General features: G+C 36.6%; 2 protein-coding genes across 2 annotated transcripts; one reads left to right on the top strand and one right to left on the bottom strand.

The window, feature by feature from the left end:
• Positions 1 to 468: 468 nt before the first annotated feature.
• On the top strand, positions 469 to 4,888 carry LOC147875147 (uncharacterized). Its single transcript, XM_087346458.1, has 2 exons — positions 469 to 601; positions 1,713 to 4,888. Exon 2 carries the CDS (start codon positions 2,293 to 2,295, stop codon positions 2,881 to 2,883), a length of 591 nt encoding a protein of 196 aa, XP_087202584.1. The 5' UTR covers positions 469 to 601; positions 1,713 to 2,292; the 3' UTR covers positions 2,884 to 4,888.
• LOC110840765 (uncharacterized) lies at positions 2,887 to 17,175 on the bottom strand. Its single transcript, XM_022086008.2, has 5 exons — positions 16,662 to 17,175; positions 13,764 to 14,034; positions 11,894 to 11,951; positions 11,405 to 11,476; positions 2,887 to 10,295 (listed from the first exon to the last, which is right to left on the bottom strand). Exons 2-5 carry the CDS (start codon positions 14,022 to 14,024, stop codon positions 9,835 to 9,837), a joined length of 852 nt encoding a protein of 283 aa, XP_021941700.2. The 5' UTR covers positions 14,025 to 14,034; positions 16,662 to 17,175; the 3' UTR covers positions 2,887 to 9,834.
• Between the last annotated feature and the right edge of the window lie 1,454 nt (positions 17,176 to 18,629).

The following is an 18,629-nucleotide window of genomic DNA, read 5'->3' as shown; positions in this document are numbered from 1 at the left end:
AAGTAGGATTTGAGGTTATAATGGCAGTCTGTTGGGTTGTAGTGCCATTTGCAGACTACATGCCACTGTAACCCAGAAGACAGCTGTCTTCCAAGAAAAAACACTTACACTGTACAATTCTGGATGTAATGGGGGGTAATAAAACCTCTGACACAAAAAACAGATCACATCAGCATGGCATTGAAATTATTAATAAACAAACTGAGAAGTGTCATATCATTTATACTTAAAAATTGTGATCTGCCTCAGAAGTTTATAATGATTAAACATATTATAATTATTTTTATTGGATTTCTGAACTTTGTTTGGTGTTCCGCAAACTGGATCTGTTTCTGTCCTCAGGTGAGAAGACTGGGAGCGTCTGCTGTCTTGGTTCCGTTAGAATCAATGGACAGCCAACTCTTCATCTGAGGATGGAAACAGATCTACTTCCTAAAGTATGTTTTTTTTTTTTTCAGAATACCAGATGGTGGACAGAGTTCAGAAATATGGTACTAACTGTGATATACCAGTATCAGAAAACTTTAGAACTGATCAAACATGAAAATAAAATTACAGTATGTGTGGTACTGTGTGTTTTCCAGAAATTTCCTCTAGTAAGGTAATGTATCTTTTACATTTTAAGGTGTAATGTAATGTGTGACATAATTGTAATGTAACTTGATAAATGCAAAATTCTCATCTTGCAAAATGAAAAGCATGTTGGCATCAGAACTACTGCATTTCTGATTAAAGTGTTACGAGACCAGGTTCCTTTTACTAGCATAATGCTACATTTCATATTTTCCGTCTGTTTCTATGTCTAATTTTGCTGCTTTTATTATTCTTTGACATCCCTGATATTTTATATTTTTATTTTAGTAATGGTTTAGTCACTGAGGTTTGAGATAAGTGTTGCTTTTATTAGGTAGATTGCGTGTGTTGTTAAAAAATGAAAAGCTTGGTGGATTTTCCACAGGAAAAATCGAACAGTAAAATGGAAGTATGGATGGAAAATTGTACCAAAAACTGTACAGTTATTCTGTTTGAATTGTTTGTTTTCTTTCCTGTTGTTTGGGCTAACTAAATAATGGCTCACCTCATATGGAATGTAATTGAACTATAAGGTGCAAAGACAGGTATAGAATATACTAATGAGAGTAATATGAATCTATTATTAAGACTACAAACAGTGTGGAGTAGCGTCCTTGAGAACCTATCATCACTCAGCTAGTCTAGAAAATTCTAGTTTTTTGTGGACAAACGACTACGATGTTTTCAAATAAAAGAGCTGATACAAGTAGGTGCTCTGATTTTCTGTGTCTGTAATAATGAACCTTTCACAAGCACCGTGATTAATAAAGCAAACAGACATTGCTACTGCAGAAATGTTTCTCTGATCGGCTGCTAGAGGTATGAGGCATTTACATGTTTAAATTGAAAGGTACGCGTCTTATTGAAAGTTTACATTTGTATTCAGAAGTCTAAAATTGGACTTTGGATAAAATTAAAAAGAGAATTTGAAGGTATTTGGATATTTAATTCTTTTACATTTTGGTATGCTTTTGCTAAAAATATAAATGTACTGAATCCGCTGAGTATTTGACTCATCTTAATTATTAGTAGTCTTGTAATACTCCCATTGGTTTACATTTATTTTGAGCTCTCAGAGTCATAAATTGTACATGCATAAGAACATATCTCATTTAATTTTTATTTTTATATTGTTTTAGGTGTATGAAGAATTGGTCCTTTCTCCCTTCAGCTTCTTATGCAAGTTAACTTAAATTCTTAATAATGTTGTGGAATGATGATCTGCCAAGTGTAAGTACAGTGAGTTTTCTAGATACAGTGGCTGTGAAGTGAACTTGTGTGTTATGGGTTGGCCCACTGGTACTGCTGATCCATCAGTCTGTTGAATTTGTTGTTGCTTTAGTAGGCACATGAACTGTGACATCAGTTTGGTAAGGTTTATTACAGTCTTGATCATCATTTTCCAACCATAATAAAATAACCATTATCAATCACTATAAGAAATGAGTTAACTGCCATCATTATCATCAAATCATCATCTTAAAATCCTCCTCCTTTGTGATGATGATTTTATGGAGGATGCCACATCTTGTGGGTGTGATGTCAAGTGATGTGGCTGCTGATAGATGAGAACAAAATATTTTCAGCTGAAAGACATCATGGGCAGCACATACAAAAGCATTATGCTAAAGCATAAAGACTTTCAAAAAATAGGTTTAGATTGAGCATTGTAATGATGCAACAAATTTCTAAATAGAAAATTAGTCCCTTGTATAATGTATGGAGCATTTCAAGTACTTGGGAAGCATAGTCACGACGGACGCTCTGTGCACCAAGGAAGTAAAAGCAAGGATAGCCATGGCCAAGGCAGCTTTCGTCAAGAAGAGGATACTTCTCACTAGCAAGTTGGGCTTGGAGATGAAGACGAAACTAGTGAAGTGTTACGTATGGAGTGTCGCGCTGTATGGAGCAGAGACTTGGACACTCAGGAAGAAGGAACAGAAATACCTGGAGAGTTTTGAAATGTGGTGTTGGAGAAGAATAGAGAAGATCAGGTGGACGGATCGAGTGACCAACGAAGAAGTATTGAGGAGAGTCAACGAGCAAAGAAACATTCTGCAGGCGATTACACGAAGGAAAGCTTACTGGCTGGGACATATTATGAGAAGGAATGGATTAATGAGTGATATCACCGAAGGCCAGGTTGAAGGAAAGCGAGGACTGGGAAGAAGACTGATACAGCTAACCGACGACCTTAAACAAGGAAAGAAGATGACGTTCCAGGAATTAAAGCGAGAAGCCGAGAATAGGGAAAACTGGAGAGCTCTTTTTGGGCAGAGCAATGGACCTGTCGTAAGACAGAACACTTAATAATAATAATAATGTATGGTATACTTTATTATACACTTCCTTCATTCTGTTACATAGTATATTAACAGTCAAGGCAAGGCTAAATATACTACACTCGACACTGACCAACTGTTATGACCGTCTTGATCTTGTTACCCTGCTGTTTTCAAATGAGAAAAGGAACTGTCCCATATTATAATAAATTTAAAAAGATGTGGTTAAAATATAGTTCAACGGATTAACTTTGATTTAAAATAATCATGAATGTGTTGGCTCAAACGAGAGTTAAGACGATTATATTCTCCAAACAATTGTTTGCAACTAAATTATGTACTTTTGAACATGGCTAATAGCAACTGCAACATATGCAAATAATTGAGTTACAACATGAATATAGAATACATTGATGGATGTTCTGCTCCTTTTATCAGTTTGACATCTAACAGACAAAGAATTGTTATAATTTTATTGCAACTCGAAGCTGCCTACGAGTGATGGTTAAAGAACATGCCTCTTTCACAGTATAAAATATACAACTCTGTAGGATTTTTCATGCAAGTTATTTACAATACAGACAATCAGAATAAGTAGACACATGCAGCTAAAAATACATCTCTGTAGAAATACAATTGATATGTTGATGAAATTACTACCTACCATCAAGATCAGAAGCTATGTTATATATTGTGTCTTATTGGCACATTAATGATGACATATAAACTGGAAGATATTAAAACCCTTACATCTGTCTGAAGTCATGCAGTAAATACATTGTTTCATGTAGACAAGAGGTTAAATGATATAATTACTTATTACTCTTTTTTTTATGAGTGGCACTTATAATTCCCTATTAATTATACTTTGTGAAATTTTTTTTTACACATTTGCTGGAGTGATTCGTCAGGCCCATAAGATTTTTTTAGTTCGCAGTATATTGCCGTTAGGAAGAGTGCTTTCTGTGCGGTTGCATGCCGACTGTGCGGGGGTGGGGAGACAAAAAGCAGAATCAAGATTGCATAAATGCTGAGATGCGCTGCTGGTATGCAGCAGCGTTTTATCTTTTAGAAAGAAACAGAAAAATAGTAAATCTCCTAAATGGTTTGTTTCTCCAATTCCCAAATTAATCGATTCTTTATTATGTGTAACTTGTCAGAAGTGGGTGGCTTGCCTCTGTCTTCAGTAGCCTTGTTCTTGGATAGTGGCAAAAAGTCCTGGTCTAGAAGTTGGGTCACATAGAATTTAAAGATAAACACAGCCTTCTGAAATATTCCTCTGTGTAGTCTCACAGAAGTTGACCAACTTTTGTTAGACTACAGCAGGCACAGTATTCCTGAAGGCCATCTTCACACTTGCTGCTAAGGGAACCTGAAACCCTATACAGAACTTAGAATTTATGACCTGGCAGGACTAATTGAACCATATTGGGGGCATCATGCCAGAAGGGCATATCAGCAGAATGACTGATTCACAGAAGAATAAATTCTTATGCTTGTTTTGATTGACAAATAATGTATATCCCACTATTTTATGTTGTTAGACCAAATACCTCAAATTATACATATACGTTGATATGCCCTTGATATTCTCTCTTTCACTTTTATGCATGTGTGATAGAAAGTTTTGGGATATCTAGTCAAGCACATAATCTACCTGCTTTCCTGGTCTTGTGCATTTGCAACTAAGAAATGCTGTATTTCAGCTTATGAACTTTCCTATGTTCCTAAGCTGGATGTCATCTGGATTGTTGTGCCATGTAGTCTGGTAGAAGTTTACCGACGTTTACTTTTGGGATAGCTAACGCCATGCACTCACCAAGTCATGTCAATTGGCTTACCACAATCTTTGAATGCTGATGCTCTGGGGTCTGAAAAAATTGTAGTTGTTTAGGTATTGGTACCAGATCAGTGGTCCTTGAAGCAATATGGATATTGTATTTTGTTTATTTGGGGAAACATATTCTGTTTCCATTGTAAACCAAAGGAAACACATTATGGGAGCAATTAAAATATTAAAAATTTGAACAACATTATTGGTTGGTACTGATTTTCATTTTAATATATGTTTCAAAGTGTGTTATGGGCCTTGAGACATTTAAATTACGCACATTTCTCCCCCAAAGACTTCAGTATAATCATATACCAATCTTGTTCCTGTTTACATGCCAGTCACATTTCATAATCTGCATTATTTCCGTAGCTCATTTGTCAAGCTGTGTGTGGTGGCATTATTCTTCCTCGTGTTGTATCCACGCATGGGTCTACTTTTACACAGGTGTGTCTGTCTGCCCATTCGTGCATTTCATCTGCAGTCCTCCAATCTCATCCTGTCCTCACATTTTCTCATATACTTGGTCTGTTCATTCATCATGTGCAAGGTCTGCCCTCTTATCTTCTTCCACTCATCACAATCTTCAATAATTGTTTTGGTATTCCGTGCTCATAAATTATTTTAACATGTCCAAACCATCTCAGTTCACTTCTCTTTATTTGGTATTCTGAATTAGTCCATCTTAAGCTCTCCCCTAATGAACATTCTTCCAATTCTATTGCCCTCTTGCTCTTAGGAATTTCACTTCAATTACTTGCATTTTACTTTCCTCTCCCTTAGTACATGTCCATTTCTCTGTTTCATATAATGGTATGTGTACATTATATATTGTAATTTTACATTTTCTTCCTGTATCTTTATTCCTGTTTTGTGAGACTACAAAGAATGACTGCTTCAGGAGAATTATATATTTTGAGATTTTTGCAACCTTCAAGGGGAATGTTAGTAAGCAAACCCACCCCTTAAAATGGCTGAGTCAATTATAAATGAATCTGTGACGATCTAAGGAGCCCGTAGAAACATTTTAGATGTAAAAGGGTCTGGTCTTGAAAATATAAAGCTTATAATAATGTTGTGATTTAATGGGACAGTGAAGTTTCAGTCATCCAACCATAAACACATATAATGGTAATTGCATTTCCCTTTCAGTATATAAAGATTAAAAAATGAATGATGCTGATGTGAACCTGAGATATTGGGAGTCAGCAAATTGACAACAATATTTAACATGTATTTTCTGCACCACTCCAACCTTTGAACACATTCCAAAATGTGTGGAATCAGCAGGAGACTTGAAGAAAATAGTTTTCAAGTAAATTAAGCAATTTTCATAACAAGTTCAGTATTTTAGAATGGCTATTGTTTCCTGTAGTAATTTTAGTGTAATAGGGATTTCAACCACATAATGAGGCTACTGGCCAGACTTTAACTCTGGGGTTAACAGTTTAGTGGTTATGTTACTGCAATTCACGGACAGCTGGAATGTACATGAGCCAATACAGCCAATACAGTTAAGAAATAATTACAGCATTTCTTTGAAAGTATAATTTTAATAACATACTTATTTTTTCAGAAGTAATATGTGTATCATATAAGAGCTAATACTCTTCTTAGACATTAATAGATGATATATTATTTTTCTACTGCACAGTAATATATTCACTTAATTTATTTCTGCCCATTATGTCAGTCTGAAGCCTCCTGTGTGAGTTCCACACGTCTGTTGTGTTAATCATCAAGACAAAGACTTCGATACACTATTAATCATATTACAATGGTGCAACATACAACATGCAGTGGGTGGTAGAAATTTGTTACAAATTCCCACATACAGACACACACATACACACATATACAATCTTAACATAAAAATTAGCAAAATATAAACTTCTCGTCACCGCCCATCAGTGAAACAGTGCTTTTCTCTTATCTTTATAATTTGCATGTAAATTAAACTGTCCCTGCCATCAGTTTTGGTAGCAAAATTAATTTCTGTTTAAAACTATGGAAGAATGGCATAAATTATATTAATAACATTTAGAATGTGATATTCACTGTTAATTAGTTTTTTATGTAGAAACGAACGTCTTCACACTGGGCATGTCGGATATTCCGCTTGTTTTATAAATGTTTAAATAACTTTGTTGATTTTCCAGTCTGTTTTAGGCTTCATGTTCCTTTGATTTATGTGCAAGGATGTAGATGCTAAAACAATCTCTTCTCAGTACATTTTAGTGGTAAAGTTGTTCAGAGTTTCCTAATAGGTTTGTTCCCATAACTACATTGCAAAATTACACTCCATATCTGTGGCTCTCAATTTCTTATGCAGTAATGAATCTTGACATGTGATGTCGTAGGGGCCGGAATTCACAAATGGATTTTTCTGGTTTCATTGTTTTTGAAAGCGTGCTGCAGTTTTGTTTGAAGTATCCTTCCCTTCCAGTTTTACATTTCATTAGACTGAAGCAAGATTTCACGCTTTCTTGGCAAATAAATACACTGAAACTTCTCAGGTGAACAGCTGTGTCAAAGTTGAGTTAAAAACCATGCTGAAGATAGAGAAAGTATCTGGTCACCTTTGACACAGCTGATTGAAGATGAGGATTTTAGTCAATTGTACATACTAGAATTTATTTTTAGTATAGGGCAAGGGTCGGTGTATCGTTGTTAACACAGATACTAAGATAGTTTGGAAATTTCTTAGAATAAATGTGTATAGTATTGCATCTTTGCAAGAAGTGTGGATATTTGTTTGTACCAGTAGTATGCTTCTTAACTGATGCATGATGACAGTCACCAACTACAGATCTCTTTTCTCAAAAATTCACATCGTCAGACACCCCTTTCATCAATTCAGAATACAAATAGACCGAAGATTAGGCCAGCCAATTTTATTTGCAAGTGCAGATGCAGACTCATGGGTGAAAATATGGATGTAACATATCAATTACTGTCTGTTAATTTATTAAATATTTTCATATCACCTGCACTGAATGGAAAATGACAGCACATCTGTGACTGACGATTTTGGAAGTAGAATTTGTGATACTAAGAGAGATGAAGTAACAAAGTAAATGGAGAAAAGTACATAATGAGGAGTTTTGCAGTTTTTACTCTTCTCCAACTGTTGTCAAGGTTATTAAATCAAGGAGGTTGAAGTAGGTGGCACAGGGAGCTCAGATATGCGGAAACAATTTTGATTTTAAGATCTTGGGACTCAGATGCAGACAGGAAGACAAGAAATCAGTTTTTTGGCTGTGGACTGGACTGAATGGGCTTGCACGCTCTGGTGTTAATAGTGAAAGAGTTCTTTTATCTATAACAGAGAACTTAAACACCATAAAAGCTGTAAACTGCTCAGGGAATGCTCTGTACAGTGCAGTAAGTGTTAATAGAAGTAGAAGGAAGTCATTATGATTCATGTGGAGGTAATGAGAAAAATCACATAATACTGATCAAGATATCCAGCCTTCAGAATACATGGATGTGAACAAATATTTTATACAATTAATTTGTATAAGATAATGTTTAATTGTAAAATTTTTATAACTCTGCTTGCCATGATGAACAAACAGCAGGTTAGATTTCAGGAACTCATGGTAGCAAGTATGAAGATGAGTGTCTTCTGGGACGTTGGACCATGTAGTCTGGTAGAAGTTTACGTATGTTTCAGAGGTGTGTGCCGCCTCCATCATCATCGTGATGACACATTGTTCTGATGACAGAGACCACAAGTACCTATGAAACGTTGGTAAACTTCTGCTAGGCTTCGTGAGGCAAGATCACGGTTAGACATTCATCTTCGAAAAACAGCTTCTTTAAAACCAGGCATTTATCGTAAATTAGAATCAGTCTCTGAAGTCATGTAGTGTGCTGATCCTTTCTGGTCTGGGTTGGGGTGTCAAATACTACTTACAGTAGCGTGAGAGATGCTGAAAAGCGTATGTCCTAAGTGACAGTACGTCCGTCAGTAAACCACGTAATTTTCTTGTTTTGACACGTGTTTCCATTTTTAATTCTTCTATGTCTCTATACCTGCATATTTATATCACTTGCATCTTGCAGGGGTAAGTAAAAATCAGTCAATAGTAGACACACCCTCTCCTGAGACACTGGTGTGTTGTTTTGTATAAAATTAATGCATATATTGGCATACTGCACTTCCTTCTGATTCTCATAAACACATTTTACATACATGTGCTAGGCATCCAATAAGCAGTGGTACGCTACTGAGGTCACCAAATGATGCGTGTCAAGTAATAGTAACAATTCTACATCCTGTGTGCCATACGAATTTGACAGTATTGATATTTTACAGCGCAGACGTGCTTGAACATTATCGAGCAATTTTCTATTTGATAAAGATTTCTGTCTTCTGGGTTGTTGCGCCGTGTAGTCTGGTCGGTGCTAACCAACGTTTCAGAGGTCATACTGCCTCCATCATCAGGGCGATGAGTATGAAGATTTCTGTCTTCTGGGTTGTTGCGCCGTGTAGTTTGGTCGGTGCTAACCAACGTTTCAGAGGTCATAGTGCCTCCATCATCAGGGCGATGAATAGCCCTGATGACGGAGGCAGTATGACCTCTGAAACGTTGGTAAACATCGACCAGACTACACAGCGCAACAACCCAGAAGACAGAAATCTTCATACTCACCTCTGTGAAAACCTCAAATCTTACTTTCTATTTGATACTGTGTCAGCATGCTATGTGGCTGTTAGTATAAGTTAGTGATAATATTAGATGTTTTTCTCCCTGCTGTCAAATTTAACAGTTTAAATTTTAATGAGTACATTGCTGTTTGCATGTTCGCTATAAGCATTATAAAGTAGTAAATTAAAATCGTACGACAAATACAAATTTAAATATCCCGGGGGACAGTAGCTGTTTATTTCATGTGTAAGTGATCTGAAAGATTCGGTTAATAATAGTGAAAACATAAATATGCATCCTATGGTAAACAGGTTCAATGTTTTCCCTTCCGAACAGTTTTACTTTCTTCCCATCCCTGAACATTCAAACTTTTGATTGAAAAATATGATAGTTGTCTTCTGTGCCACCAGTTTAATGTTTCTAAATATAAACTGTTTAGCAATACAGTTAGCACTGTATTTAATGTGAACTCTCCCTGTTACTCCATATATTATTAATACTTTGTTTTGCCTGGCATCGCTTTGGCATGAAGTTGAGCTATGGTTGGTTGGCTCACAGGTTCAGTAGGCGATTCAGAATCAGAACTTGTGCTCTGAAATGCATGATTTGTGGTAGTGGCTGGCTCACTGTTGGTTCCTCCACTTACCAATATGCTGCCAGGTGGCCCCACTGTCATATCTTTGATGAGTTTCGCTATGGAGGACGCCTTCAGTGCTGTTCCTTTAGTGTCATTACCATTATCTGCATCAGCATTGTCATTTTTCTGATGCTTGTCATTGCCGTCGGCTTCTTCGTCTTCCAGACTTGAGTAACTTGCGGTGGTTGCGTCTGAGTCAGACTCAGATGACCTTGTGGGTTTCTCTTCACCGTCGCTGCTCGAGTCGTCATTCCCACTGCCATTGTCTTCACTTCCTTCACTATTGCTAGTGCTGTTGGATGATTCCTGCTCCTCCACTAGAAACACACATTCAATTCTTAATAATATGAAAGACAAACCACGTGTCCGCGGGTTAGGCAACAAATATAACACACTTGTGTACTCTGAAGTAAAGTAAAGCTGTCCCACTATGCTCCATGTAGGCACTTGGGGGGAGGAGTATAGCTCCTACTCATTCTTGACCTCGGCACTAGATGGGGGTGAGTGGTCAGCGTCACGCCCCGGCCACACTTTACCCCCGGGAAAGGACCCCAGTACCCATTGGATCGTGTACCCTAATCAGTTTGATTATTTCAGTTCATCATATATACTGAAATTGAACTGAACTGTTAACATTTATTTGAACTAATTGTTACTGATATTTGTGGAGGTGACTGGCTGGATTAAATTATTTAATTAAATGTTATGCATTTGACAGTATTTTATCTGGTTCATCCCCTATCCTTTTTCTTCCTATTTTTGTTGATATAACTTCTGACACATTAATGGCAAATGTTATATGTATTTGTAGGTCAATGTAGTTTATTAAATTTCTGTGTATTTATAACTATATTTAACTGAATAGTAAGCTGTATATATTTTCTCTTGTTATCGTTCTAGTTGCCCTTTGGATGTGTATAATCACTCATAGTGGATCTTGACAAGTGTCTGTTACAGACTGGTTGCAAGAAGAAAAAGAAGAAAGTTTGTAATTTGAAATACACATCAGTAATGAACATAACAGACACAGTTTGAAAGAGTGCAATCGAGATTCCGCAGTGCCCCTCAAAGTGATTCATCATAATTTTTTTAAGTAGGCAACACAGAACCTCTTTGATCGGCTTCTCTGTTTAAATTGACACGGCCTGAAACACCAGGAGCTTAGTAGCCTATACTAATGAAATCAACAATATTATTAACGATAATTATCTAGTAGTGATGGCAATGTCAAAGATAAGTATAACCTTAACCTACTTCAGGTACATAAATTGTGAATGCTGTGCTCAGGGTTCTTATTTCATTAATCTGGTAAGTGGCTCTTGGAAGGGAAAGCAGACGTTATGAGATAGTTCCCTATCCTCTTGAATTACACACTCGTCTGCATACTTTGTTTCAATAATTTATGAATTGTGAATATTATACTCACTGAGATGCAACTTCTCAACAATTAATGGATAGAATTCTTTGGCAGTAGCATTGTTGGGTTCATATTGCAGAACTGAAACAAGAAACAGTATAATCAGGTGTATAATGTCAATATTACGAAGAGAGCGTTGTTGGGGGGGGGGACATAGATATGTGTTCAATACATTTTTCTGTTTCCTATAAAGACAAATTTACATGTAATTAAAATAAGTTATTTTATTAATCCCCACACCAAATTGGTGAATCTGTTATATTGCTAGTAAGAAACTTCAAATGCAGTTAATTTACATCCTTAACACAAACTCTTGTTTCTGTCGCTCAAAAATGCTTATTTTACAGTCTGAGATGTTCTAATCTTTGTCATGAAGCCTTTCTCTGGCTACATTATAAAAGGATTTGTAATGTATTTTGTGTATATGCCACTCGAAATAACAAGTTTTGTTGTACTCGGTTTTAACAACACTGAAAACAGGTAAATGATCAGACTTACTCAGTTTGCAGTATTTGAGGGCTGTTTCATAATCTTTTAGCATTACTGCAGACAGGAACTGTGTAAAAAGCAAGACATGTCATGTTATATTAACAACACAATAAATGATAGAATAATAACCATATTTTATCGTACTGAAGTCCGTGTTTACTCACCATTAATATTGTAAGTCTAAAATTTTGTTTCACTCTATTGAAATCTGCATCATTTATACTAAAAACAAAGTATTTCCTCACACAAAACTTATATTTGTTAAATAACATTCTAGAAGTGTGTTTTCATACACTGATAACCTTCAATCTCATATGGTAATCATTAAATCTGATAACAGCTGTGTAAGACTTGAGGTTCTCACAGCGGTGAGTATGAAGATATCCGTCTTCTGGGTTGTTGCGCTGTGTAGTCTGGTCGATGTTTACCAACGTTTCAGAGGTCATACTGCCTCCTTCATCAGGGCGATGAGTACGAAGATTTCCGTCTTCTGGGTTGTTGCGCTGTGTAGTCTGGTCGATGTTTACCAACGTTTCAGAGGTCATACTGCCTCCGTCATCAGGGCGATGAGTATGAAGATTTCTGTCTTCTGGGTTGTTGCGCTGTGTAGTCTGGTCGATGTTAACCAACGTTTCGGAGGTCATACTGCCTCCATCATCAGGGCGATGAGTATGAAGATTTCTGTCTTCTGGGTTGTTGCGCTGTGTAGTCTGGTCAATGTTAACCAACGTTTCAGAGGTAATACTGCCTCCGTCATCAGGGCGATCGCCCTGATGACGGAGGCAGTATGACCTCTGAAACGTTGGTTAACATCGACCAGACTACACAGCGCAATAACCCAGAAGACGGATATCTGATAACAGCTGCTTAACATAGTTGAGTAGGGTGAAACTGTTGCTATGAAGTTCAATGGATAAATTCAACGTAGAAGCCCAATAATGTATGGGTTTAAATCCCATTATTCCAGTATCTTAAAGGTTAATATTCTCATTGCAAGACTAACTTGACCGTAGTGTTTAAGGTCGTATAAAGCATTTGCATTCTGAAATCTTTTGCCATGGACTTTACCCTTGAAAAAAACTGTGCTTGAAATAACATAATTCATCCTCTTTGCTGTTGCCTAAAGATGGCAGTGAATTGAATATCAGTTTCTGTCAGCTATGAAAGTAATTAATTTTTTCCATTTATAGAGTTTACCTTTTTCGAACGATACAACTTAAGTGATCACCATTTTAACAAATAATTCCACTCATTAGGATCACCTAACATGATAACCACAAACTCATCCTTTTTAAGATGAACCACTACTATCAAGGTCTCATCTGTACGTAAGTTTTTATTTCTTGTTCAGGTCTTAAAGTGTTTTAATTATATTGTAATTGTGTCAGTAGCTGTCAAAATCATTTTCAAATTTCTATTGTGATCAGAATCAGTTGCCTCACAATTGTCACTTTTTCTAAAAATAGGACCATCATTCTCCACAATTAAATAATGTCACTAAAGTATAAACTCCATGCATTATTCATTCATCTACGCTTCATTGTTTAATTATTTTATGACACTGTATCACCTGCAAAGGTTAAATTTGTGTTGTCTTATTTTGTTTATGATATACTGGCACAATATACTTTCTAATTGTAAAAGTGATTTACTCACAGTCGCTGTGTGTCCGATGGAATTTTGGAATATATACTACTGTATTGTCCAAATTTTTCAAGGCAAGGCAGTAAAAATACAAAAAAGGCTGAAAAGTGACCCTGTCTCTGCTTTCAATACACATTCTGTAAAGTAATGATCTCACTACTTTTGAATATATGAGTTCAGATATGCAGCATCACTGCTATTACTGCAATTTATTATGGACTTTATTGAACCTAACCTCGGCAAGGAATTCTGTTGGAGCAGAGGAGATGGATTCATCAGCGTCGGTATACTCGCTCAGGTCTTCAACGCTGCCTTTGGGTGTAGAAGTCAGACCCAATGGTGGATGCAGACTTCCCATAACAGTGTGATGTTGATGGTTATTGTTGGTGTTCTCTTCGTCATTCTCGTCCCCATGCTCGGTCTCTGTATTCGTCTGCTTTGTATCAGGATTGTTGCCATTACTTTCTAGAGAATTTGCTGGTGACGGGATCTCCATTGTCGAAACCCTGAAGTGGGAGAACCTTTGTTAGCAGATACGTGATTCTCCTGTCAAATATTTTCAGTAATTTTCATATTATTTAATGTACGTGGCAGCAACGAGCACATATTTTATCATCCCAATTTGTTAAATGTTGTGGCATTTTCTGATGGAATATGACAGGACTTCTTTGAGAACCATTTCATTTTTGTAAAAAAAATAACCTCAGTGAATATCAAACAGGAGTTTACTATACTGGAATCAAGCTATTCAGTAATATTATTCCCGCTATCGAAAGTTTGAATCATGATATAAAGAAGTTTAAGGCAGCATTTTTAGAGTATCTCCTGTCTTACTCATACACCATAGAAGAATTGACCTCAGCCAAGAATTCTCATCTAATTTAGGGTACAAAAGGAAGACTATACTGAAAAGCATTCGGCTGTAGAAGAAATTTGCCTTTAGTTTAAAGCAATGTCTTGAAGCTCATCAGTTTGGTCTTATAGATATTTCCGTTGTCCTCACAAATCTCTTAGCTGCATGTTTTGTATTGTATATAATATATCTGTTGATTTGGCTTGGATTCTGTAACCACTACAATTTAGCCTGCTTTCTCATTTTAATTATTTGAATATTATTTGTAAAACCATGTTTTATGTCTCTTTAAATTACAATGACCTAGATACACTTTTGATTACATTGTTATATTCTGTCTAATATTTCCCCAATCGCACATTATCATCCAAATTTTCAAAAATGTGTGCGGTGTTTGACCTCACACTGTTCCTTAACTTGTGCATCATTCAGCTTTTTGTGATAAAATCTCTGCATATCAAACTTTTGTGCTGCCCTCCCTACATCTTGCAACCACCAAATAGTGGTTACTGTCAGAGCTGCTTCCTCTAAAATATTGGACATCAGTTATATTTTATTGTCATCTTTATTTACAAAAACATATTGCATATTTTCATCAGGAGAAGTAGAAATGTATTTGTGATCTTTTTTATATGGAAACATTGTACTCTAGATGTGTAGACATCTTGATGTGGTAAAGTTTACTTCTTTAATCCCATTATCATTTCATGTAAACTCTCTTTCCCAATTGTTGGTTTTAAATATCTTCCATCCCTACATTTGAACTGAAATCACAAAATCACTCGATAAAAGTTTAATATTTTGCTGAGGGAATTGATTGAATATGTGTTGTAGTTCCTCATTGAACTGACCTTTATATTAAAACATGACATCCTATCACTAATAAAGTCTGCCCTCCTAAGCTGCTATGGTTCCCTTGTGTATGAAAAAAACTGCCCCTAAGTGGTGATCAGCATTCCTGTTGGCTGGTTTAGTACCATCCTTGTCTGATCTGAATGCTAAATGCAACATATTTTACTAATTCTCTTGATACTGCTTTCAAAGAATCTCATATTCCAAATCTCATGTTAATTTTTCATTGCTTATATTATTCCAAAGAATCTATCCAAATTTCAGCCCTAATGTATGATTTTATTATATGCTTGTTTTGTATGGTGGAGGGTTGTTAGCCCCGTGTCCAACCCCAAGGTTGAGGATCTTCACTTGGAAGCTGTCCTTGACTGCATATTCAATATGTTTATAGCTACCCTTCATATTTGGAGGCCTCCTCCATCTGCAATCTAAGCATGTGGCTTGACATATTGACAAGGGACTGACTGAACATGCTGTAGACATTTTATACCATAAAAATTACCTTAACTCAAATTTAGAAATAACCAAGTGAAACTGTTAAACTGCCCTCAAATTCCTGAAGTAATTGTTTCAACTTTTATATTGTTGATTTTTTTTTTAATTTCACCCAGCCCCCTACTTTCTTTTCATTATTCAAAATTTACGGGAATTTTACATTAATTTCTAACCCAGAATTATCATTTCTTTGCAGGGTGTGCTTAAAATGAACACAACCACTGGACGAATTTTATTGAACATTTTGAAAAGTGGTATGGACTTTCACCATTGGAGGTAACCTCAAACTCGATTGAATGTTCTACTATCGGTAATTACAACATGGCGGATGCGCAGACTTGTGAGGTGAGGAGCTACACTAATTAACATCCTTAATATTGGGTTGTAAATTATGCACATTAACAGTTAATTAAAATGAGCAACTTCTGTTGAGATCATTTTTCTGCCCAATGGAAGACAGCAACATGGCGGCTGTGCGAAAAGATTTTATGGATGTAGATTGACTGTTATCTAATGAACCGATGAAAATTTGAAATCTGATATGACAATAGATCATAAATATACCTGTAATTAGACATGCAATATTGTACTTAAGTCAACAACGGCAAACACGGTGACACCGCGAAACTGTAGCCTGTATTTGACCATTTTAATGTGGACAAAATCAGTGGTTTTTTTCTAGATTTTGATAATAACGTGTGATCTGAGTGGGATTCGATGGTATGATCATCAGTATACGAGCCCAGAACGCCAACTCATGATAAACATTTCACAGTAGACAGTGGTAATGATTGAAACCGGATTTGTAACACTTCGAATTTTATTCTTTTCGATTCATTATTCGCTCTTATAAACATAATCGGCTATCATAACATGCCGCTTCCACATTCGGGATACATTGCCCAGGGTCGTAAGACCCAAATTTTCGCATACCTGTTTGGATGTCAGTGCTGTTGAGTTCTGTTTCTAATTACTTGCGTTCTTGGAGTTCACTGTTCTAGTAGTATCGGTTATGACCGCCCCAAAGTTTCTCCCATATTGTTTTATAGTCTTGTATGTTAACATGGTTGTGCGTAGACACTTGCTGAAAGACCGATGTGTATCTTCTAAAATCCGCAAAGCTCGGTACATGATCGTGTAAACATGCCCAAAATGTTTTAGATTACTGTAAAAGCACTTGTAAGCTGACCTCACTTGACCTGACGAGCATGTACTCACGCCAAGTCCGGGCTGTAGCTTGACGATTCACGGGGAAAAACGAATCTCGAAACTGGCGGTGGGTAATCAATACCCTTCGTTCGCTTACTCTCTCACTCTGACGGCGTGCGATGGCAATAAACGAGCAGCGTGGGTGTACCAAGAGTGAACACAGGAAGTAAACTGTTCAAATTCTTCACGATAGCACGTTACGAATAGGCGTGGGTCACCAAAAAATATTCGAATTTTGATATCACAAAATGCTGGAAATTGCCTAAAATGCGCACAAAACCAAACATTTTCGATTTTTTTTAAAAAAATTGAAGTTGAAAATTCCCGAAAAATCAAAAAAAGCTGGAAATTGTCTGAAAAGCGCACAAAACCAAATTTTTTTGAAAATTTCAAGGTAGAATTTTTCAATTTTTTTAGTTTTGTGCGCTTTTTGGACAGTTTCCAGCGTTTTTGATTTTTTGAAAATTTTGAAATTTTTCAAAATTTCACGACCTGATGCCTTGCAGAACCTGTCTCTCTCGGACAGTTTCTGAATTACTGTGTCTCTCACGAATTCGGTCTGTGCCTGACTCTTGTCTGCACGGGCCGTTCTCTGTATGACGGCTATGACGTGACGTCTCTGAGAAGCCCATGTGCGATAGGCAACACGTAAGGCAGACGCTCACCACCGGAGACCGAGTCCTGCAGAGGTCCGTTGTTGCAGACACCGAGGGATTCGGCAACCTGATGAGATGGAGGACGAGTCTTGCAGAGACAGGATGGGGCATTCACCGAGTTTCGCAGGCATCTCTTGCGGAAAGATTAGGAAAAATATTGAAATTTTTCAAAGTTTTCAAAAAATCAAAAAATGCTGGAAATTGTCTGAAAAGCGCACAAAACCAAAATTTTTTGAAAAAATCTGAATTCAAAATTTTGGTCGAAAAATTCGAAAAATTTTAGTTTTCTTCACGTTTCATGTCATTTGCAGTCATTTTTAATTTTTTTAAAAATTCGATAATTTTTGAGAAATTTCAATTTTTCGAAAATTTTCGAAAAATCGAAAAACGTGGGAAATCGTCCAAAACGCGCACAAAACCAAGAATTTTTGAAAAATTTCAACTTTTAATTTTCTTTCGAATTTTCCGAAAATTTTTGGTTTTGTGCGCATTTCAGAGGGTTTGCAGCGTTTTTTGATTTTTCGAAAAATTTGAAATTTTTTTCTTCTAAATTTGACCTGGCCCATCCCTATCAGGACTGGACTCCGCCGGACTGTCCATTTCACACAGTCTCAGCCGTACTCAGTCTGTGAGTCAACCGGTATCTGCTGTACAAGGTGTCTCTGTCTCTAATACTTTTTAAATAAGAATAATAAATTTGCTGCCCAAAATTTCCACGGGTATGTGAAAGAAACTCCAAAAATTATCGATAATTTCGGCACGAGCTGTCAAAAAGTTTCGCTACTACGAAAACTTTTATGAAAACTGACTTTATGATCGATTTTAAGACGAAGATTTGCAATGGTGGGGTTGGACATAGAAAGTTGACGACCAAGAACAGTTGGCCTCTGAACAGCGATGTAGTTTTTTTTTTTTTTAGTTTGTCCCACTATACGCCATGTAGGCGTTTGGGGTGAGTGGAGGTATAGCTCCTCTCTTCCTTGACCTCGGCACTAGATGGGGGTGAGTGGTCAGCATCACGCCCCGGCCGGCTTTA

Source organism: Zootermopsis nevadensis, unplaced genomic scaffold (assembly GCF_977971745.1).
Source record: "Zootermopsis nevadensis isolate Lab colony 2312 unplaced genomic scaffold, Znev_1.0 Znev_ptg000001l, whole genome shotgun sequence".
Lineage (NCBI taxonomy): Eukaryota > Metazoa > Arthropoda > Insecta > Blattodea > Termopsidae > Zootermopsis > Zootermopsis nevadensis.
Note: the sequence above shows the minus strand (reverse complement) of the source record. Positions and strands in the feature narration are given on the sequence as shown.

What these genes read in the sequence shown, in the direction of transcription:
- LOC147875147 (XM_087346458.1), top strand. Translation starts at nt 2,293, where the DNA reads ATGGAGCATTTCAAGTACTTGGGAAGCATAGTCACGACGGACGCTCTG.
- LOC110840765 (XM_022086008.2), bottom strand. Translation starts at nt 14,024, where the DNA reads ATGGAGATCCCGTCACCAGCAAATTCTCTAGAAAGTAATGGCAACAAT. An exon ending in CCTCAAATACTGCAAACTGA is followed by an intron (nt 11,477 to 11,893) that starts GTAAGTCTGATC and finishes TTCTTGTTTCAG; the next exon opens with TTCTGCAATATGAACCCAAC. An exon ending in TGTTGAGAAGTTGCATCTCA is followed by an intron (nt 10,296 to 11,404) that starts GTGAGTATAATA and finishes GTGTGTTTCTAG; the next exon opens with TGGAGGAGCAGGAATCATCC.